This window comes from Dasypus novemcinctus, chromosome 5 (genome assembly GCF_030445035.2).
Source record: "Dasypus novemcinctus isolate mDasNov1 chromosome 5, mDasNov1.1.hap2, whole genome shotgun sequence".
In the NCBI taxonomy this organism is placed as follows: domain Eukaryota; kingdom Metazoa; phylum Chordata; class Mammalia; order Cingulata; family Dasypodidae; genus Dasypus; species Dasypus novemcinctus.
In genome coordinates, this window is record NC_080677.1 from 34,568,794 (window position 1) to 34,592,730 (window position 23,937).

The 23,937-nt window shown below is 36.7% G+C and overlaps 1 protein-coding gene across 4 annotated transcripts in view; it reads right to left on the reverse strand.

The window, feature by feature from the left end:
- Window positions 1–23,937, reverse strand: part of PALS2 (protein associated with LIN7 2, MAGUK p55 family member) — a 125,105-nt gene that overhangs the window by 64,145 nt on the left and 37,023 nt on the right. For 2 of the 4 annotated variants that reach the window (XM_058296874.2, XM_058296875.2), the window contains exon 2: window positions 1,871–1,989. In XM_058296874.2, coding sequence (XP_058152857.1) covers window positions 1,871–1,987 — 117 coding nt within the window. In that variant the 5' untranslated portion in view covers window positions 1,988–1,989. Of the gene's footprint in view, window positions 1–1,870; window positions 1,993–23,937 lie in introns of all 4 variants that reach the window. The other 2 variants (XM_058296872.2, XM_058296876.2) reach the window with 1 other exon arrangement.

The window sequence follows — 23,937 nt, forward strand, 5'->3', positions numbered from 1 at the left end:
TTCATTCCCCCCCTACTTGTTGTCCTGGGAGAGTGAGCCTACTTGGATGCAGAAATCCCACCTTACTCCTCTGACTTGTTTACGTATATTTTAGTAGTACTGAGCTACTATTGCTAATATTTATTAATTACCTGCTTACATGATGGATACTACTGAGTGCTTCTGTTATTTATTTCATTTTACAATCAAAAGAGTACAGTAGCACCCACTCAGAAGTCACCCAACCATTTCACCAGTTAAAAATCATGAACAATATGATCCTCTGAAAGGCCAACATCAATGGCACAAAAGTCAATAAATTTTTAACCACAGAGTTCTTAAGGTTCTCCTAAATATTTTATCATTATTTTATATATATTCAAGCCCTGTCCTATAGTAGAAAGAGCACAGAATTTGAAGACAGACCTGGCCTAACCCCTATCTCTATCAAATCATTTATCTGCTTTGAGTCTTACTTTTCCATTCATTAAAGTGTTGCAAAAGCAAAACAATACATTTTAAAGAACTTTATAAACTAAAAGCACTCTATAAAATGACATATCATATGATCATTATCCAGTTTCTAAATCTACAAAGTTCACTAATTAGAAGTACGGACAAGTAATAGATATAATCACAATAAAAACTGATCACCAAAAGTATACTATTAAGGAAAGAGTTGAAAAACTATTTTAAAAGTACAAATAAGAACTCAGAGTGAGCCATTTAATGGAGGATCAAATAAGTTCCTACTTATTTGAACAGACCCTGAAGCCATTACTTTATTACAATATGGAACAGTGATTAGTGTTTATGACAAGAAGTTTGGATCTGAAAATAAATCATGTCCTGTATATTATTATGAAGATATAGGAATATTTTTAAAAACTTTGAAAAGACAACAATAAAAAATGATTAAAATAAAAATTCCAGGTGAATGATCTGAAAATAGATAAGTTTCTACTTAGGAGCCAAAACTTTTATTGCATCTTATCCTAATGTCAGTAAGTGATGAATAAATAAAACGAAGAATTGGCATCAACTCACTTTTACTAATGGAAAATTTTGTAAATGGTCTGATTTCCAAACGTCTTAGAAGAAAACAAATAAAAGACTGTGGTAAAAGAGATCACAGCAGAGGGTGAAATCAACATTCTAGTAAGGCAGAGAGCAAAGGAAACAAGTTACCCATATGAAGAAGAGGGAAGGTAGCATATATTCCTGAAAGCAAGAACCACTTGGGAAACTCTAAAGAATGGGACAGCAAGGTTGTGAAGGAGTCAATAAACTAGGCTTTAGTGATATTAAAATTATCATATGGAAACAATATATAATAAAACTGAACAAAAAATGGTTGTTGGTATATTTATAGATGACTTAAAGAGAAACGACAGAGTTTTGACTGTGGGAAATAGTCTTTAAAAATGAGGCTTATGCATGAAAAAACAAGATTTGGAAAAGTACTAAATATAGGAAATCAAGAGTTTAAATGAAAAATGGGTACACATTCTAACGTAAAAGAAGAATAACTGGTACCTTGCACTGTTGTTGAGAGTGGACATGGTACCAGGATCTTTTTCATAGGCTGCATTACAACAGGACAATGCAGTTATGAGTTCCTTAAACCTTAAAGGTGTTAGGCCAAAACTAAGAGTGATTTCATTCTGTATATAAAGTTAGCAACCAAAAAAGGGGGGTAGGGGGTAAGGGGGAAAGTGGTCTAAATTTGGGGTATGTTAATATTTCATTATGGGATAAGCACTGCTATTTACCAAACTAAGCCAATGTCATATCAAGCAAAGTCTAAAATAGTAGAACCTGAGAAAGAATTCTAGAAAAAAAAACAATTTTCAAAAATAATTCAGTAATCTTAAAGAATAATTCAATATACCTTAGCAAGTGATTTCACAATAGGATTCTCCATAATCCCCTTGAGGAAAATTAGATCTATTTCTTCTGCTCCTGTGGATGAGGGCAGCTCCGTAAGGTTATCCAACACTTGCTGCATTGCTGCTGAAATAAAAGCAATATATAAAAAAAAATCAAATTTGAAGCCACTATGGAGTAAGATTACAAAATAATTCAAATAAAAGGAAATGAATACTCCCTTAAAAAATCACATAAAAATTTGTCAGATAGCATAGGTTTCAAATTGACTTCCCTGAATTAGGAGCAGACCAGAGTTTTTTAATATGCAATTTGGGTTTTGCTGGACAACCTTATACATACTAACAACCTTATACTTGCTTTAATTTTATAAATTTAAAAAAATTACTCAAAAAGAAATAAGAAATCTGAATATATCTATAACAAGTAAAAAGATTGGAATAGTAATAAAAAAATTTTTCCACTACAAGCCCTGGACCATGGCTTCATGGGAGAATTTTACCAAATAATTAAAGAAAAATGAACACCAATTATTCACAAACTCTTCGAAAAAACAGAAGGGAATACTTTCCAACCCATTCTATAAATCCAGTATTACCCTGGTAATCAAAACTAGACAAACATCACAAGAAAACTATAGTCAATATCCCTTATGAAAAGATATGCAAAAATTCTTACACCAAAATACTAGCAAACTCAATCCAGCAACATATAAAAAGGATTATACGCCATAACCCAGTGGAATTTACCTCAGGAATACAAGATGGTTCAATGTATGAGAATTAAGCAATATAACCACTGTGTTATTAGCACAAAGAATGAAAAATGTATGACATCTCAACAATCACAGAAAAAAAACCTGTCATAAATATATCTCTCAGGATAAAAACACTCAACAAACTAAGAAGAGAAGGAAAGTTCCTCAACATAATAAAGGGTACCTATGAAAAATCGGTAACCAATATGACAGAGGTGAAAGACTAAATGTCTTCCCCATAAGATCAGGAAAAAGAGAAGGATGTCCACTCATGCCAATTCTATTTTACAATGTCCTGGAGGTTCTAGCCAGGGCAATTAGTCAAGAAAAGGAAATAACAGGCACTCAGAAAAGAAAGGAAGAGATAAAACTATTTTTATTTGCAGATGACATGATTTTGTAGATAGGAAATCATAAGGAATCCACAAAAAATCTATTAAAACTAATAAATAATTCCACCAGAGTTGCAGTATACAAAGATTAATATAAAGACTATTTCTATACTCTAAAAACAATCAATCTGAAAATTAAAGTAAGAAAATCACTCCTTTTAAACATAGCATCAAAAAAGAATAAAATATTTGGGATAAATTTAACAAAAGGGGTGCAAGATTTGTGTACCAAAACTACAAAAACTTCAATGAAATAAATTAAAAACCTAAATAAATGGAAAGAAATACTTAATATAGTTAAGATGTCAGTATTAATTTATCCACAGATTTATAGCAATTCCAATAAAAATCCCCACTGTCTTTTTGCAGAAATTGACAAGCAGATCCAAAAATTCATGTGGAAATGCAAGACTTCAGAATAACTAAAACAACCTTAAAAAAAATGGTTAGAGGACTAGGAGTTTCCAATTTCAGATACTACAAAACTACAGTGATCAGGACAGTGTAGCACTGGCATAAGGATAAACATACAGATCAATGGAACAGAACTGAGTGTCTAGAAATAAACCCATAAGTATATGGTCAATTATTTTTGATAAGGGTGCCAAGGAGGAAAATGCAGTCTTTTCACCAAACGATGCTGGGTAAACTGGATACCACATACGAAAGAATGAAGTCAGACCCCTTCCTCACTCAAGATCATAGTTTTAATTCTGCTTAGGACTAATTATATCTGTTTTATACCCTCTTGATGTCCCCTTAGAATAAATCTACTAATTCTACAAATTGTTTGCTTGTAATATTAATATTTATCAAAATAAAACATACACACAATTAAGAGTCAAATTATACTACTAAACAGCACAATAAAACACAGCAGTTCCCTGGTCAAGGCTGTCTGTTGATTCCCAATTTATCCTATAATCCAGAAGTAGTTATTTTCAATTTCTTCTTCATTTTTAAAATCACATTTGTATTTCTGGATAATATGCCACTATTGCTGCTTTTTGATAGGCCATTTTAGAATTATTCTATCAGTACTTAAGGATTAAGCTTTCACATTCTATTATCCCCCGGCACTTAATTTTTTAAATGAAATCAATAATTAGTATTTTTCACAAGGGACTCAAGTTTTTTCCCCAAATGCTCCAACAAACATCAGAGTTCTTTTGATGATATTTTTAAATACTCAAATATTGTTCTAATATTCTCTCAGATCTGTTCTCTACTACCTACCCATGATCTCGCTTCCCAAGCATTCTTCTCCCCAACTCTAATCTGGACAAGTCAGTCTCTAGGTCGACTACTTAGAATGCTTAAATAAATGGACAATTTAGAGGTGAACTATAAAGAGGTGAACACAGAACAACACTGTACTCTTAAAACAAGGAGAAGGAAAACTGGTATGGGAAAACATGAAGACAAAAAGGCACTAGGAAATCAAGTACATGAAGGCTACTTCATAACTTTGCTTAATGTCCAAGGTTTCCCTTTAAGTGGACAGAGAACAATAAAATCAGTCTTTAAAAGTATTTTTGCCCTGTGGTGGTTAATATGGTTAACGCTGCTTCTCATGATTATTTTTTCTTTGATATTTGTTTTATTTTTGTTTTTTCACCCTTATTATGGAAAACTACCAGTACATTAAAAGGTGAGATAGAAAGTAGAGACTTCCGGGAAGATGGTGAACTAGAAAACATGGGACTCTCCTCTCTCACAGAAAAATTGGTAGAGGACAGGCAGAAACGGCCAGGAAACATCTTCTGGGGCTTAGGACACCAAGGGAAGGATGGACACCGCCAGAAAAGGGACAAAGAAAAAGAATCGTGACAGCAAAACTGTGAGTTAAAAGCGGCAGCTGCTATTGCCGGCACCCTCCTCCACACTAAAGACATTTGAATACCCAGGTCTCTGGGCTAACAGATACAGATAAAGAGGGCCCAGGGATCCAATTCCCAAGGAAAGCAGAGAGGGAGGGACACTAATGCTGACTCAGCTTTTGACCCACAGACTTGGTCTGCTGTGTCCTACCGCCATTCAAGGCCAGGTGGGCTGTGCCATTGTCTGCCCTGTGAGACGGTGCTGGACTGAGATCGGACTTTCTCAATCTCCCTCTCTATTAACCTGGACTGATTGCTGAGGATGCACCTTCCCAAAAATGGGGGGAGAAGGGACAAAGCATAAGGCTGACTCAGCTTTTGACCCACAAATTTGGTCTGTGGTCCCCCACCAGCTCTTCCAGGCCAGGTGTAGCCCATCACTGTTTGCCTGGGGAGCCAGTTTAGGACTAAAGAGATCTGAGACTAAAGAGATCCAACCTTCTCAATATGCCTCTTGACTAACTGTGACTGTTGAGGATGCAGAGGGGACTGGAATTATCTACTACCAGGGGGAAAAATGAGGAGGCTGCCAGTGAAAGTTAAGAGAATTGTCTTTGAGAAAGCTTGAATTACAAGGCTTTTAGCCTCCAGGCAGGAACCTATATCACATGGATACAATCTGTGTTGCAGCAAACACTCTCCAATCAGGCATTAAAGTGAGTGGGCTGCCCAAGAGCACCATCTGCTGGCAGACCACTTAAGTGCATGAGAGGAAATTAAAAGTAAGAGAGGCTTTTTTCCCCAGCCTTTACAGCCTCCCTCCCCAAGGCCCTAGAAAATGGGTCTGCAACCCATTACTGGGTCCAGACAATTAACAGGGACAATGTTAAAGACCCAGGTTGAACCAAGAATAAAAGGAACAGCAGTAACACACAGCCTCCTGCCACTAAGTTCCAATGAAAGAGAAAGAAACTGAGCATTTGAGTAAATTTACCATCCTAATCAGATGCAAAAAATTACAAGCCATACTTAGAAAATAGCTGACAGGGCCCAAGAAGAGATGCATGATTTGAGACTCCTAATTAACGAGATGCACACAAATTTGCAAAATCAAATTAATGAGTTGAAAGACAATATGGCTAAAGAGATAAATGACATCAATAAGACAATTAAGAGCCCAAAGAATTTGAAAACCTGAATAGAAAAGTAACAGAGCTCATGAGAATGAAGGACACAATAGGTGAGTATAAAAAAATCATTGGAGGCATACAACAGCAGAGTCAAAATGATAGAAGAAAGAATAAGTGATAGTGAAGACAGAGGAGCTGAAATTGAAGGAAGACAAGAATGGAAAAAATTGAACAGGGAGTTGAATGACAACACAAAATGCAACAATACACATATCATGGAACTTCCAGAAGGAGAAAAGAAGGGAAAATGGGCAGAAAGAGTATTTGAGGAAATAATAGCTGAAAATTTCCCAACTCTCATGAAAGAAATGAACTTACATGTCCAAGAAGCACAGTGTACCCCAGCCAGAATAAATCCAAATAGACTTACTCCAAGACACATACAACTCAAAATATCAAATGCCAAAGATAAAGAGGCATTCTCAGAGCAGCAAGGAAAAGGCAAACCATCACATACCAGTAAGACAAGGTGGATTTCTCATCAGAAACCATGGAGTTGAGAAGACAGTGGTATGATACAATTAGGATACTGAAAGAGAAAAACTGCCAGCCAACATTCTTTATCCAGCAAACTGTCCTTCAGATATGAAGATGAGTATAAAATATGCACAAACAAACAGAAACTGAGAGAGTTCATAAACAAGAAACCACTTTGCAGGAAATATAAAAGTAAGCCCTAGAGCCTGAAAGAAAAAGACAGGAGAGAGAGGCTTGGAGTATAGAAGACACGAAAGTAGGAAGAGTAACCAAAAGAATAAACAGACAAAAAGAATGCATTTACAGTAGTATCACTGAATAGGAATGGAGGAAACTCCCTAGTCAAAAGACATAGGCAGACAGAACGGATAAAAAAAACATGCGCCATCTATACAAACTGACTAAAAAGTCAAAGGATGGAAAAAGATACTCTACACAAATAGAAGCCAAAAAAGAGCAGGGGTAGCTATACTAATATTGGACAAAACAGACTCCAAAAGCAAAAAATTTACAAGATACAGATCATCATTATATATTAATAAAGGGGACAATCCACCAGGAAGATACGTCATAAATATCTATGTAACTAACAAGGGTGCCCCAAAATACACGAGGCAATTTCGGGCAAAACTGAAGGAAGAAACAGACCTCTATACAGGAATTGCTGATGTCAACACACCACTCACATTATCACATAGAACAACTAAACAGAAATCAACAAGAAAACAGAGAATTGAACAATATGATAAATGAGTTAGACCTACCAGATATATATAGAATGTTGGACCCAAACTTAGTAGGTTATACATTCTTCCCAAGTGCCCATGGATACTTCTTCCAGATGGATCACATGTTAGATCACAATGCAAGTCTCAATAAATATAAAAAGACTAAAATTACACAAAGCATCTTCTCAGATTATAATGGAATGAAACTGGAAATGAAAAATAGCCAGGAAAGAGGTAAATTTGCAAATGTATGGAGGCTAAACAATACGTTCCTAAATAGTGGGTCAATGAAGAAATTGCAAGGAAATCAGTAAATATATTGAGACAAATGAAAATGACAACATACTTATCAAAACTTGTGGGATATAGTGAAGGCAGTTTGAGAGGAAAATTTATAGCCCTAAATGCCTATATTAAAAAAGAACAAAGATGGGAAATGGATGTGGCTCAACCAACTGGGCTCCTGTCTACTATACAGGAGGACCAGGGTTTGATGCCCAGGACCTCCTGGTTAGGGTTAGCTGGCCCACGTGGAGTGCCAGCCCATGTGGAAATGCCACCCTGGGCACCCGAGCAGGAATGCCAGCTGATGCAGAAAGCTGGTGTAGCAAGATGATGCAACAAGAGATACAGAGGAGAGAAAATAAGAAGATATAGCAGAACAGGGAGTTGAGGTGTTACAAGAGAGTAATCACCTCTCTCCCACTCCGGAAGGTTCCAGGATCAGTTCCTGGAAGCACCTAATGAGAATACAAGCAGACACAGAAGAACACACAACAAATGGACACAGAGTGCAGACAATAGGGGAACGGGGAAGGGAGAGGGATAAATAAAATAAGTCTTTAAAAAAAAAAGTAAACTCAAAGATTTAAGTGAACAATTATAGAAACTAGAAAAAGGACAGCAAATCATTCCCAAAGCAAGCAGAAGGAAAGAAATAATAAAGATTAGAGCAGAAATACAAGAAATTCAGAACAAAAAGAGAGAAAACAAAATCAAAAGCTGGTTTTGTGAAGATCAATAAGATTGACAATCCCCTAGCTAAATGAACAAAGAAAAAAGGAGAGAAGATGCAAATAAATAAAATCAGAAATGAAAGAGAAGTTACAAATGATCCCACAGAAATAAAAAGGATCATAAAAGGGTATTATGAGAAAATATACACCAAAACCTGGACAACCTAGAAGAAATCAACAAATTCCTAGAAATGCACAAAAAACCTACACAGATGCTACAAGAAATATAAGAACAAACCAAACACATTTAAAAGAATTAAAACCATCATCAAAAATCTCCCAACAACAAAAATCCAGAATGAGATGGCTTCACAGGTGAATTCTACCAAGCATTTTGAAAAGAATTAACACCAATCCTGTTTAAACTCTTGCAAAAAATTAAAGAGGAGGAAAAATTACCCAAAACCTCCTATGAAGTCAACATCACCCTAATACCAAAGTCAGATAAAGTCACGACAAGAAAAGAAACTTACAGGGAAGCAGATGTGCCTCCAGCAATTGAACTCCTGCCTACCAAATGGGAGGGCCCAGGTTCGGTTCCTGGTGCCTCCTGGAAAAGAGGAACAAGAGAGCAAGTTGGCACAAGAGGCAGGTGCAGTGAGCTGATGCAACAAAGAGATACAAAGAGGAAAACAATGAGAGACTTACAACAAAGCAGCGAGCTGAGGTGGCTCAGGTGATTGAGCACCTGTCTCCTGCAATGGAAGTCCTGGGTTTGATTCCTGGTGCCTCCTAAAGAGAAGACTAGCAGACACTGAGAGCACCCACTGGATGGACACAGAGAGCTGACAGCAAGTGCAAACAACAAGGGGGGGAGGGGAATAAATAAACAAAATAAATCTTTTTTTAAAATAAGGAAAGAAAATTATAGACCAGTCTCTCTCTAATGAATATAGATGCAAAAATTTTCAAAAAAAAACTTTCGAATTGAATTCAACAGCATATCAAAAGACCTATACTCCTCAACTAACTGCGATTTATTCCTGGTATGTAAAACTGGCTCAAAATAAGAAAATCAATTAACATAATACATCATATTAACAAATTGAAGTGAAAAAAAAAAAAAACCACATATGATCATCTCAATCAATGCAGAAAAGACATCCAAGAAAATCCAGCAACCTTTATTGATAAAAACACGTTGAAAGATAGGAATAGAAGGAAATTTCCTCAATGTGATAAAAAGCATATATGAAAAGCCCACAGCTAACATCATACTCAATAGGAAAAAGTTGAGAGCTTTCCCTCTAAGATCAGGAACAAGAAAAGGATGCCCACTGTCAACATTATTATTCAACATTGTACTAGAAGTTCTAGGCAGAGCAATTAAAAGGAAAAAAATTAAAGGCATCTAAATAGGGAAAGAGGAAGTAAAATTCTCAATATTTGAGATGACATGATCTTATATTTAGAAAATTCTGAAATATCTATGACAAAGCTACTTGAGCTAATACATCAGTTCAGCAAAGTGGAAGGATCTGAGATCAACATGGAAAACTCAGTGTGCTTTTGTACACAAGTATTGAACAATCTGAGGAAGAAATCAGGGGAAAAAATTCCTTTTACAGTAGCAACAAAAAGACTCAAATATCTAGGAATCAACCTAACCAAAGAAGTACAAGACCTATAAGCAGAAAACTACAATGCTGAAAGAAATCAATGAAGACCTAAACAAACATAAAGATATTCCATGTTCATGAATTGGAAGAGTAAATATCATGAAGATGTCACTTTTACCCAAACTGATTTATAGACTCAATGCAATACCAATCAACATTCCAACAGCCTACTTTACAGAAATAGAAAAGGCAATTACCAAATTCATTTGGAAGGGAAAGTGCAACCAATAGCCAAAAGCATTCTAAAAAAGAAGAGCAACATGGGAGGAATTTCACTGCCTGACCTTGAAACATATTACAAAGCTACAGTAGTCAAAACAGTATAGACACACCGATCAGTGGAATAGAATTGAGAGTCCTGAAATAAATCCACACCCCTGTGGCCAACTGGTTTTTTGTTTTTGCTTGTTTGTTTTTTTTATTGCTTGTATTTTTAAAAATTAAAGTTAACAGATCACAAGGAATGTTACATTAAAGAACATAAGAAAAAAACAAAAAACATAAGAGGTTCCCATATAACCCACTCCCCACCCCCATCATTTTTGTAAATTATATATTTTTGAAGATATATACATCACACAAAAAATATTACATTAAAAAATATAGGAGGTTCCTGTATATCCCCCATCCCCCCACCCCACTCCTCCCACACCAACAACCTCCCCCATCATTGTGGCACACTCATCACACTCGGCGAACACATTTTGGGGCACTGCTGCCCTACAGAGATAATAGTTTACCCTGTAGTTCGTACTCTCCCCCAGTACATTCAGTGGGTTATGGCAGAATATATAAAGTCCAGCATCTGACCCTGCAATATTATTTAGGACAACTCAAAATCCCCAAAATGCCACCCCCCCCCCCCAATCAGATCTCTTCTACCATCTCCCTGCCCTCAGCAACTACCGTGGCCACTTTCTCCACCTCGATGCTAAAATTTCTTCTATTACTGATCACAATAGTTTTACAGTAGAATATCAGTAAGTCCACTCTAGTCCATATTTTATTCCTCCATTCTGTGGATCCTGGGATAGTGATGCTCTCTCCACCTCTAGATCAAAGGGGACTTAGATTCACATGGATGATGGATGCAATTCCTCTGCTTGCTGTTGTAGGCACTCTTGATTCCCTAGTGTGGTGGTTGACCATCTTCACCTCCCTGTTAGCTGACCTGGGTAAGACCAACGAATCAGAGAGTAGGAGTCACCACTCTGCTGAGGCTCAGGGCCAGCTGGCACATGGGCAGTCCAGAGATTCAAGTCTCCTGAGTATGGACCATCCCTAGCGCCAACCACAGGTTGAGTGAAAGTGACAGAAGAGGCATATGTAGAAAAGTCACATCTGAGTCCAGCTCCATCACACTCAGGAGCGCAGATTCCAAAGCAGGCCCTCTGACATGGCACAAAGCTCCAAATCCATCTGCCATGACCATTTATCCTGTGGACCTCCTTAGCTTTCAGGAGAACCAGAACCTAGGGTTGTATCTACTTTGGCTTTTTCTGGGGTCCTGCTGAGGTGTGTTTAAGTGCGACCCCTTTGATGACCTCCAACTCTTTTTGGAAGACTCTTAGTCATATAAACTCATTTGTCTTTGCCATTTTCCCCTTTTACTCAAGGTCAAAAAGCAGGTTTTAACACTTGATCCAACATGTAAGTTGAGATATTCTGCTGGTCTGAGTTGACTGTTTTATTTGAGGTCTCTTTCTAGTTGCTTCTCCAGTTAGTGATTGGCAGTAATCCCTTGGCATCAGGGAGGCTCATCCCCAGGAGTCGTGTCCCACGTTGGGGGGAAGGTAATGCATTTACATACTGAGTTTGGCTTAGAGAGTTGGCCAACTGGTTTTTGACAAAACTACTAAACCCATGTTAAGGGGACAAAACAGTCTCTTCAACAAATGATACTGGGAGAACTGGATTATCTATAACTAAAAGAATGAAAGAGGGCCCCTATCTCACTCCCTATACAAGAACTAACTCAAAATGGATAAAAGACCTAAATATAAAAGCCAGGACCATAAAACTAGAAGAAAATGTAGGGCAACATCTTAAAAACACTGTGGTAGGTGATGGTTTCTTGGACCTTATAGCCAAAGCATAAGCAACAAAAGAAAAAATAGATATATGGGACCTCCTTAAAATAAAACCTATTTTTGTACCTCACAGGACTTTTGTCAAAAGGGTGAAAAGGCAGCCAACTCAATGTGAGAAAATATTTAGAAATCATATGTCCAATAAGGGTTTAATATCCATGATATATAAAGAGATGCTACAACTCAACAATAAACAAACAACCCAATTTAAAAATGGGCAAAGGACGAATAGATTTTGTCCAAAGAAGAGATACAAATTGCAAAAAAGCACATGAAAAAACGTTCAACATCACTAATGATTAGGGAAACTCAAATAAAAAACTACAAATGAGATACCATTTCACACCTTTCAGAATGGCTACTATAAAAAAGATAGAGTGGAGAGGATGTGGCTGATGCAGTTGAGCTCCTGCTTCCCACCTGGAAGGTCTAGGGTTTGGTTCCCAGTGCTTTCTGAAAACAAACCAAAAAACAAGGAAACAAATGAAAAAAGCCAATGCGGGGGAGCCGATGGGGCTCTGTGGTTGACCACCCGCTTCCCACTTACAAGGTCCCAGGTTCAATCCCCAGCCCCAACACCTTAAAAAAAATAAAGACAGAGAACTACAAGTGCCAAAGAGGATGTGGAGAGATAGGATCACTTATTCACTGCTGATGGGAATGTAGCATAGTACAGCCACTCTGGAGGATAGTACAGCAGTTCCTAAAGAAGCTGAATATAGATTTGCCATGTGGCTCTGCAATACCACTACTAGGTATTAAATATACCCAGAAGAACTGAGAACAGTGACATGAACAGACATCTGCACACTGATGTTCACAGCGGCGTTATGTAAATGAGACTTCAATATGCTACTTTCAAAAGTTGGAAGCAACCCAGGTGTCCATCAACAGATGAATGAATAAAGAAATTGTAGTGGGAAGTGGATGCAGCTCAAGCAGTTGGGCACCTGCCTGCCATGTAGGAGGTCCTGGGTTCAGTTCCTGTGTCTCCTAAAGAAGACAAGCAAGACAGCAAGCTGACTCAATGGGTTGGCATAACGAGCTGATGCAACAAGATGACACCACGTGATGACACAAAGAGGAAACAGAAAGAGATAAACAACAAGCAGGGAGCAGAGGTGGCTCAAGCAATTAGGTGCCTCCCTCCCACAAGGGAAGTCCTAGGTTCAGTTCCTGGTACATATTAACAGGAAGATGAGCAGACAGGGAGCACAAAATGAACAGACACAGATAGCAGCCAGCAAACTCAAACAATGAGGGGGGTGGGAGAAATAAATATAAAATCTTAAAAAGAAAAAGAAACTGTAGTATATTCACATGATGGAATATTATGTAGTTTTAAGAAGAAATGAAGCCATAAAGCATACGACAACATGGATGAACCTGGAGGACATTATGTTGAGTGAAGCATGTCAGACACAAAAGGACAAATACATGATTGCACTACTATGAACTAGATATATTCATAACATATTATATATTCTACTTATATAAAAGGTAAATATAAGCCAATTTATAAAGACAAAAATAATATGAGACAGAAAATTATAATGAATCCAACAATTATCACCTCCAAAAATTATCAGCTCATGGCAAATCTTGTTTCATACCCCTACATATTTCCTATACCATATAATTTTGAAGTAAACCCCAGATATCATACTTGATGATACATATTTAAAACACAAGGATTCTTTTTTAAACAGTGTAACCAAAATACTGGTATCACTATTAATAACTCCTTAATGCCTTCAAATATCTAGTCAGTATTCAAATTTCCAGTTATACTGAAGATTTCTTAATATTTATTAGAGAAGTTGTAGGCTTACAGAAATATCGTGCAGAAAATAGAGTTCCCATATATTCGTCCTCACATATGCACAGATTTCCCTATTATTAGCACTTTGCATTAGTATAGTAACTTTGTTACAATTGATGAAACAATATTGTTATACTATTAACTACAGTCCATAGCTTACAATAGGATTCATTTTTGGAGTTGTGCAGTCCTATGTTTTGTTTTTTAAGTTTTAATTTAGTGACATATACAACCTACTATTTCCTTTTACCTCTTTGGTTAGATTTATTCCTAGATATCTGAATCTTTTAGTTGCTCTTGTAAGTAGATTTTCTTGATTTCTCTTCAGATTGTTCATAGCTATTGTATAGAAACACTACTGATAATGTGTGCTGATCTTGTGGATGAATTTGTTCATGAGCTTTTGTAGTTTTTTTGTGAAATTTTCAAGATTTTCAATACAGGCATACCTCAGAGATATCACAGGTTCAGTTTCAGACCACTGCAATAAAGCCAATATTGCAATAAAGTTAGTCACACAAATGTTTTGGTTTCCAAGTGCATATACATGTTTATACCATACTGTAGTGAAATAAGTATAAAGTATCATTATGTCTTTAAAAAAAGTACATACCTTAATTAAAATGTGACACTGACATGAAGTACATGCTATTAGAAGTATGGTGCCAATAAACTTGCTTGATGTAGGGTCTTCGATTTGTACAAAAATGCAACATTTGTGAAGCACAATAAATGCAGATCAATAACACAAGGTATATAGGATAATATCAGCAGCAAATACGTGACGTTTTATGACTTCCTTTCCAATTTGGATGTCTTTTATTTCTTTTTCTTGCCTTATTGCTCTGGCTAGAATTTCTAGAACAATGTTGAAAAACACTGATGACAGTGGGCAACCTCATCTATTCCTGATCTAATAGGGAAAACTTTCAGTCTTTCACCACTGAGTATGATATTAGCTCTGGGTTTCTCACAGATGCCTTTTATCATGTTAAGAAAATTTCTATTACTAATTTCTTATGTTTTTTCTTTATCAAGAAAGTGCCGGGTTTTGTCAAATGCCTTTTCTGCAGCAATTGAGATGATTATGTTTTTTCTCTTCATTCTATTAGTATGGTATATTATATTGATTCTCTTACGTTGAACCACCCTTGTATACCTGAGGTACATCTCACTTAATCATAGTGTATACTTTTTTTTTTAAAGATTTATTTTTATTTATTTATTCCTCCCTCCTTGTGGCTTGCCTGCTGTCTGCCCTCTGTGTCCATTCACTGCGCTTTCTTTTGTGTCTGTTTGTCTCCCTTTGTAGCTTAATCTTGCTGCGCAAGCTCTCTGTGGGAGCGGGTCAGCCTGACTTCACAAGGAAGCCCTGGGACGCAAACCCCAGGCCTCCCATATGGTAGACAGGAGTCCAATCGATTGAGCCACAGCCGCTTCCCCACAGAGCATACTTTTTAAAAATGTGCAGTTGGATTCGAGTTGCTAGTATTTTGTTGAAGATCTATATTTGTAAGGGATGCTGGTCTGTAACTTTCATTTCTCTTGGTATCTTTTATCTAGCTTTGATATAGGGTGACAGACTAAAAAACTGTGTTGGGAAGTGTTCCCTTGTCCTCATTTTTTAAATTCTTGAAATGTTTGGTAAAATTCACCAGTGAAGCCATCTATACTGGGCTTTTCTTGTTGGGAAGTTTTTGATTACTGATTCAATCTCTTTACTTGTTATCGGTCTACTGCAATCTATTTCTTCTTGAGTCAGTGTAGGTATTTTGTGTTTCCAGGAAGTTATCCATTTCCTCTAGACTATCTAATTTGTTGGGGTACAGTTGTTCATAGTATCCTCTTATAATCCTCTTTATTTCTGTGGAACCATTAGTAATGTCCCCTAGTTTCATTTCTAAGTTTAGTTACTTGCATCTTCTGTCAGTCTAGCTAAGGGTTTGCAAATTTATTAATATTTTCACAGGACCAACTTTTGGTTTTGTTAATTCTATTGTTTTTGTTTCATCTAAGTCATTTTTCTCTGCTCTAATTTTTATTTCTTTCACCCTGCTTGCTTTTCTCTTTTTCTACGTTCCCCAGCTGTAAAGTTAGGTCTCTGATTGGAGCTTTTTCTTCTTTTTAGAATAAACATGTAGAGCAAGGGTTCTTAATTTGAAATTCAAAAAAATCCAAACAAACATTATTCTTGTGGGGACATATTGGTGCAGGTGTGATAAATGTATTAAATAATACACAGTATAGTGTGGACTGAGTAAGGGATCTGTGGTTTCCACCTGACTGGCAAAGGGGTCTGTAAAACAAAAAAGAATTTAAGAACCCCTGCATTAGAGCTATACATTTCCCTCTGACATGGCCTTTACTGCATCCTGTTAGTACTGGTATTTTGTGTCTTCATTTTCATTCACCTCAAAGTATTTCCTAAATTCCTTGTGATTTTCTGGCCCACTGGTTTTTTAAGTGTTAATTTTTGAAATTTCCATTTCTCCTCTCACTGATTTCTAGTTTCATTCCACTGTGGTAGAAGACACATTGTACAATATCAATTTTTAAAAACTGAGACTTGTTGTATAACCTAATACATAGTCTATCCTTGAGAATGACCCAAGTACACTAGAGAAGAATGTGTATTCTGCAGCTGTTTGGTGCAGTGTTCTCTATATGACAGCTGGGTTAAGTTGGTTCACAGTATCATTCAAGTCTTCTGTTTCCTTATTGATCTTACAGATGTACTATCCAATATTGAAAGTGGCATATTGAAGTCTCATACTATTAATGTAAAACTGTCTATTTCTCCCTTCAAATCTGTCAGTATTTGCTCCATATATGTTGGGGCTCTGCCATTAGGTGTTAATGTATTTATAATTGTGTTCTTGTTAAAATGACCCCCTTATCAGTATACAGTATTAACTGTTATCCCCTATTAACAGCTTTTTAGTTAAAAGCCTATTTTATGTAATAACACTATAGCTACCCCAGGTCTCTCTGGTTACTATTTGCATGGTTTATGTTTCTTCCATGCTTTCCCTTTCAACCTACTTATTTCTTTGAACTTAAGGTGAGTGCCTTGTAAACAGCATATAGTTAGGTCATGTTTTTTTATCCATTCTGTCAATCCCTGACTTTTGCCTCAAGAATTTATTCAATTCACATTTACTGTAATTACTGATGATACAGGACTTGCTTCTGTCATTTTGCCATTTGGTTGTTGTAAGGCATATTCCTTTTTGTCTCTCAACTGTTTCATTAATGCCTACTCTCATATTTATTTGATTTTTTGTAGTTTATCATTTTGAGTCCCTTCTCATTTCTTCCTGTATATATTTTTCAGATATTTTCCTTGTGGTTACCCTGAGGCTTAAATTTACTACCCTAAATCAACAACAAACATAGTTCATTTGATACCAGCTTCACTTCAACAGCAAATATATACACTGTTCCTATACCTCCCATCTCCTAACTCTTTTGTTTTTTTGAGGCCCCAGGGGCCCCAGGTATTAAACCTGGGGCCTCATATATGGGAAGCCGGTGCTCAACAACTGAGCCACATTGGCTTCCCTGAGTTGGTTTTTTCATTGTTTTGCTTGCTGTTTTCGTTTTTTCAGGAGACACCAGAAAATGAACCTGGGATTTCTGATGTGAGAGATAGATGCTCAACTGCTTGAGCCACATATGCTCCCCACTGGACTTATCACAATTTACATTGTTATATATTTTTGTCCCAAACCATAGATTTATCATTACTCTTTATGCATTTGTATTTTAGAGCCAGTAAAAAGTGGAGTTAAATGCCAAAAAATATAATAAAACAGTAATGGTATTTATAATTACCCATATGGTTACCATCACCAGAGGTCTTTCTTTATGCCACTTCAGGCCACTGTCTAATGTCCTTTCATTTCAGTATGTACAACTCCCTTCAGCATTGCAAGTAGGGCAGGTCTGGTTGTGACGAACTCCTCGGCTGTTGTTTATCTGAGAATGTTTTAATCTCTCCTTCATTTTGGGAAGACAGTCTCACTAGATATAAAATTCTTGGTGGGCAATTGTTTTCTTTCAGCACTTTTGATATTTCTTCCCATTGCCTTCTTGCCTCCCTGGTTTCTGATGAGAAATTGGCACTTAATCTGTGACTCCCATGTACATAACATGTTGGTTTCTCTTACAGCTTTCTGAACTCTCTGTGCCCTTGGTATTTGGACAGTTAGACAGGTATTGAGCCTCAGCATGGTTATCTTCAAATTTATCTTGTTTGGGGTTTGCTGAGCTTCCTGAATGTATATATTCATATCCTTCATTAAATTCCAGAAGTATCTGCCATTATTTTGTTGACTATTTCTTCTGCCTCTTTTTCTCTTTTCTTCTTCTTGTGGGACTTCCATAATGCACATATTGGTATGCTTGGTGGTGTCTTGCAGGTCTCTTAACGTCTGTTCACTTTTTTCTTTCTTTTTGGCTTCTCCTCCTTAACCTGAATCATTTTAATTTTCTTATCTTCAAACTCACTGATTTTTTCTTTGGCCAGCTCCAATCAGCTGTTGAAACACTCTAGGGAATTCTTCATTTCAATAATTGTGGTCTTCAACTCCAGAATTTTGTTTGGTTCCTTTTAAAAATTAAGTCTTTGTATGGTTACGTGCAAAGTCTTGTCTTATCTGATGGTTTCTGAATTACCTTGTTCCTTTGTATGAGGTATCATTTCCTGTTCGTCTTGTAATTTTTTATTCACACTGCATATTTTAACATTTTAAAATGTTAATGCTAGGATTCAGCCCCTGAGTTTTCTGTTCCTTAAGTTTGTATCCATCTAGTAATGTCAGATTTCCTTGAATGCTAGGAATTAACAAAAAGAAACAAAAAAATACCTTTTTACATTGCAAATTGGCTCTGGGTTGGCTGGTACTCTCCTTCAGAGGTTAGCCTTCCTATTACGATAAGTCAGGGCGAGAATGAAGTAAGGGGTCCTCTCCTGTGTTTTCTGAGCCTGAATATTGCTCCAGGGCACTTATTTTTAGACTCATGAATCTCCCATTTACAGGAATCTGAATGTCTCCTCTACTCCCTCTGAGACAGATTTTCCTTCCCTCCTGGATGCTCTATTGTATGTCTTAAAACCAGTAATTCTTTGCCCCATGCTACTTAGACTTAAGTATTTTTCACACTGCTTTAGATGTCTACAACATGCTTCTTACTGCAGGATAAGCTCTGGGAGGATGAGCCAAAGACCAGTGTCCAGTCTTTCAGGATATCACCTGATAGGCTGGCAATGGGATATAGGTTTCTCAGTAGGCACATATGGGTTATTATGCTTCCTGCAAAACAAGTCCTGGATCACACAATAGCAGTGCAGGCCAACTCCACATCTCACCAGGGAGGGAGTAGGGGAGAAACCAGCAAAGGTGCTATGATTTACTCCTACCATTTCTATTGGTTCATATTTATAATCAAAGAGTCTAGATTCAATATATTAATTATTCTCTAGATCAAATGAGAATCCCATGTATATATCATTATTGAATCTAGGTTCTAATTAAAGGGTCCATCCTTCAGTGATTCAGAGGAATGGTGGGACTTGCAGGTAACTTACATTTTGTGTTTTGGAACTTTCCTTTTCCTCTTGGAATCTCTAAGTAAATGAGGGACACTTACTTTCTCATTTATTTGTTTATTTAGGAGGTACCAGGGATTGAATCAAGTACCTCGTACATGGGAAGCAGGTGTTCAAACCACTGAGCTACAAGGGTCACTTTACTGCTTCTTTGATGCTATTCTCAACTTCGTAAGGCTCTTGCGTCATAACTCCCTGTTTTAGTTTCCTAGCTCCAAAACAAATGCCATACAGTGGGTGTGCTTAAACATGGGAATTTATTATCTCATGTTTTTGAGGCTAGGAGAAGTCCAAAACTGAGATGCTGGCAAAACAATGCTTTTTCCCTGAAGGCTGTGGCTTTCGGGAGCTGGATGCTAGTGGTCCTTGGTCCTTGATTTTTCTGTCCACATGGCAGGACACATGGTGGCATCCTCAACTGGCTTTTCTCTCCTACTGACTTCACTCTGTCTATAAAGGACTCCAGTAAGTCAGATTAAAGCCCAACCTGATTTAGTGGTGCCACACCTTAATGAATTTGAATTAACATCTTGAAATGATCTTATTTGCCATGGTGCATATCTACCAGGATGTAGACCAACACCAAAATCCAGAGTAATGTAATTTACCATGCTCCCACTAGAGAGCTTACTATTTTGTATATTATATATTGGTTCAAACCAGTCTTTCAAGAAAACTAGTAACATGAATGAGACTCACAAAAGTCAATAAATGTAATACCTAAGTTCATAGAAAGAGAATTACTAGGAGAAAGAAAGAGAGACAAAGAGACAGAGACACAGAAAAAAGAGTAAAAGAAGCAAAGCAACAAATTGTAATGTGCAGGAAGATCAAGCTGAAGAATTCCCCCACTACTAAAGAGCAAAGAGGAAAAATATGAGAAAAATGTTATGGATCATGAAAGACCTAAATTTACAAGGTAATAGGAAACCCAGAAATGGAAGAAATAAAAGGAAAGCAGAAATGAAAAGGAAAAAAACCCCACAAATTTCATCAGTAAGTCAATAAATAGCTGATTAAGAAAAGAGAAGACATAACATTAGGAATGAGATGAGAAAACAATTTCAGGTAGAGAGATGATTAAAAAGAGAATGTGAGGAAATTTAAATCCATTCCTTTTTAAAAAGCATCAGGCTTGGGAAGATTTAAGGGCAAATCCCATCAAACCTTCAAGAAAGATGTAATTCATGTTTGTAAGAAAAACATAGAAAAGATCAAAAGCTTCCAAACTTCTTCTATGTAGATTTCAAAACTCAGAGTAAAAAAAGAAAAACGTGAGCACACTCTTATGAGCGCACAGATAGAAGAAATATTTTGAACAGAATAGCAAATTGAATCTAGTAATGCTTTAAGTTGATAATGACTAATAGTTAAGCATGGTTTATCCTGGAAATATAAGGATGGTTCAACATTAATATATAATTTAACTGCATCACATTATAAGGAAAAAACCCACAAGCACCTCAAAGCTTAAAAAACGTCAAATAAAATTCAAAACTAAATCCTGATGGAAAATCTTACCTTAGTAAGAACAGAAGGAAACCAGAGATGTTTATACTAGAATCTATATGAAGCATCACAATTTAAAGGGGACATGTGAGAAGCTTTACCATTAAAGTCAGGGGCAAGAAAAGAATATACTCTAAGACACTACACTCTTCAAGCCTATAGTGAATGTTTTAACCAATGTAATGACATGAGAAGAAGAAAAATATATATATAAATGGTTTAACTACTTTTGAAAGTCCCAAGAAAAAAAGAAGAAAATTTATTAACATTGTTTTGAGAATTTGGCTAAGTCACCAAACATAAGAACAATATAGAAAAATCAACACTTTTCCTAAATGCTAGCAAAAACTCATTAAAAAACACAATTGGAAAAAAGTGAGAAAACTGTAATATTACACTAAAGGACATATAATAAAATAAACTGATTAAATAAAGAGGCCATATGCTGGTATAGGAAAAGTATATACTGTAAAAATGCCAATTCTCCCCAAATCAGAAAATTCCATTTGAAATCCCAACAGGATTTGATTTTTCGTAATCTGACTCTAAAACTTACCTGAAAGAGAAAATATGTAAAACTAATCAGGAAGTGGATTTGGCTCAACGGATAGAGCATTCACCTACCACATGGGAGGTTCAGGGTTCAAACCCAGGACCTTCTGACCCATATGATAAGCTGGCCCACACACAGTGCTGATGCATGCAGGGAGAAACCCCACGCGCAGGGAGCTTGCCCCATAAGGAGAGCCACAGCAAGATGATGCAACAAAGAGAGATAGATTCCTAGTGCCACTGACAAGAATCCAAGGGGACAAAGAAGAACACACACAGCTAATGGACACAGAGAGAAGACAATGGGGGGTGGGGGAGGGGACGTGGAGGAGGGAAGGAAGGAGAGAGAGAAATAAATAAAATAAAATTAACCAACATGTTTTTGGAGGAAAAAAAAAAAGCATAAATGTCTATATTAGAATTGGAGGTAACATAATATGATAAAGTTTAGGGAATAGTAATCTTTTTTTTTTTTTTAAAGATTTATTTATTTACTCCCCCTCCCCCCTTCCCCCCCGTTGTCTGTTCTCTGTGTCTCTTTGCTGTGTCTTGTTTCTTTGTCCGCTTCTGTTGTTGTCAGCGGCATGGGAAGTGTGGGTGGCGTCATTCCTGGGCAGGCTGCACTTTCTTTCCCGCTGGGCGGCTCTCCTTCCGGGCGCACTCCTTGCGCGTGGGGCTCCCCTACGCGGGGGACACCCTTGCATGGCTCCGCACTCCTTGCGTGCATCAGCACTGCGCATGGGCCAGCTCCACACGGGTCAAGGAGGCCCGGGGTTTGAACCGTGGGCCTCCCATGTGGTAGACGGACGCCCTAACCACTCACTGGGCCAAGTCCGTTTCCCAAGGGAATAGTAATCTTAAAACTATAGATGTCCTATGAACCATGTAACACGCCATAAAGATAGAAATAGCTTTAAATGCTTATATAGTCTACTAAAACGGTAAGCTTTTACTTCGTAGATATAAATACATTTCTATTGTTCTACAATAATTCATTACATAGCACAAATTTAATAAAAAATGGTATATGTCTACCTATATTTTAAGTGTCCTAGAATTGTTTTGCAAAAGCATTTCTAATAGTTTTAGAACTGAAAGTAGTTAAACTAATGTTAATAAATAGGCAAGAGCCCATTTTGATATTAAAAATCTTTTTGTAAGCACACTTGTTGGTATGTTCACACCTATTCAACAAACTGAACTTCCTATTTAATATATGACATCTAAATTAAATTTAATAGGATAGTAATTATTTCTGCTCTTACATTTTATACATAAAAAATAATTATTTTACAGGATCTATGCTATATAACCTACAGAATCAAGAAATTACAAAATTCTATTCTGTGCATCTGAAGAGATTTAAACATAATTTTCAAGTACATACCTACAAGTAGTTTAGATTATTTCTAACGTGTTTGCAGTAAACAACAGCAAAATTTGTTTTTTAATACATTTCTAAGAAATGATACAGAGAAAAAGAACCTTTTGAAATGTGGATCAAACGAGGTTTCTTTAGGATTAAATTCCCATTTTCATACCACTGATTTGACCATGACAGCTGAGTTTATCTAAAATATTATTCAATAAAAAGTTGTTTCCGTAAAATGACAACATGCTATCAACACCTTAGCTCTCAAATTAATACCTTGAAATTCTAATTTGGTTATATATTAAAAGTTTTAACCTGCTCAGCTAATTCAATAAATATTTACTGAAAACTTACTATATGCCAAACAATGATGCCAGATATGAGGGAAGGTACAGAGATGTTTAAGACACACTATCTGTCCTACAAAAACTCAATCTAGTAGACCAAAATATGTAAACAAATGTGTAAGGCATGAAACCAAAGGGAGATACCAGTGTAAGGTATCATGGTGGAAATAATCAAATGGTGTTCATCCTACTGATGGTACAGAATTTAAGGCCAATATTTTAAAGCCATTAAAATAAAAATTAAAAAATGTGAAGCTATATATCTCAAGGCGTTCCTAGAGGAAATCCAAGCTGGGAGTTAACAAAAGAAAAGGCCAGGCACAGTGGAGATACAGTCACTCTGGGCAGTTACACTAAAGAGCATAATTTTTGAACTGGTTAAGTACCACAAATTTCTTTCCAAAGACAATGGGATAAATGTTCTGGCTCCAGAAGGGTTCCTGATGTGGAAGCTGGGGTTTGAAAAAACATTTGGTTCTTCAAAACAGACACTAAGGGAACAGGAGGTGAGGAAAAGAGACACTGCATCAATGCAGTATTTCTCAAACAGGAAGATAATTCTTTTTTGCACAGCATTCTTCTTCACCAAATGCCAGTAGTGCCCACAATTATGACGATGGCCAAAAATTCCGTTTACCACATTTCCTAACACTCCTAGGGGTGACACCATCTTCTTCTCTCTTGCATTCTTCCAATTTAAAACCATGCACCAATTTGTTCCATCTCCAGAATAAATTCCTCCTTCTTAATTTAGCTATTTTGAGGGTAG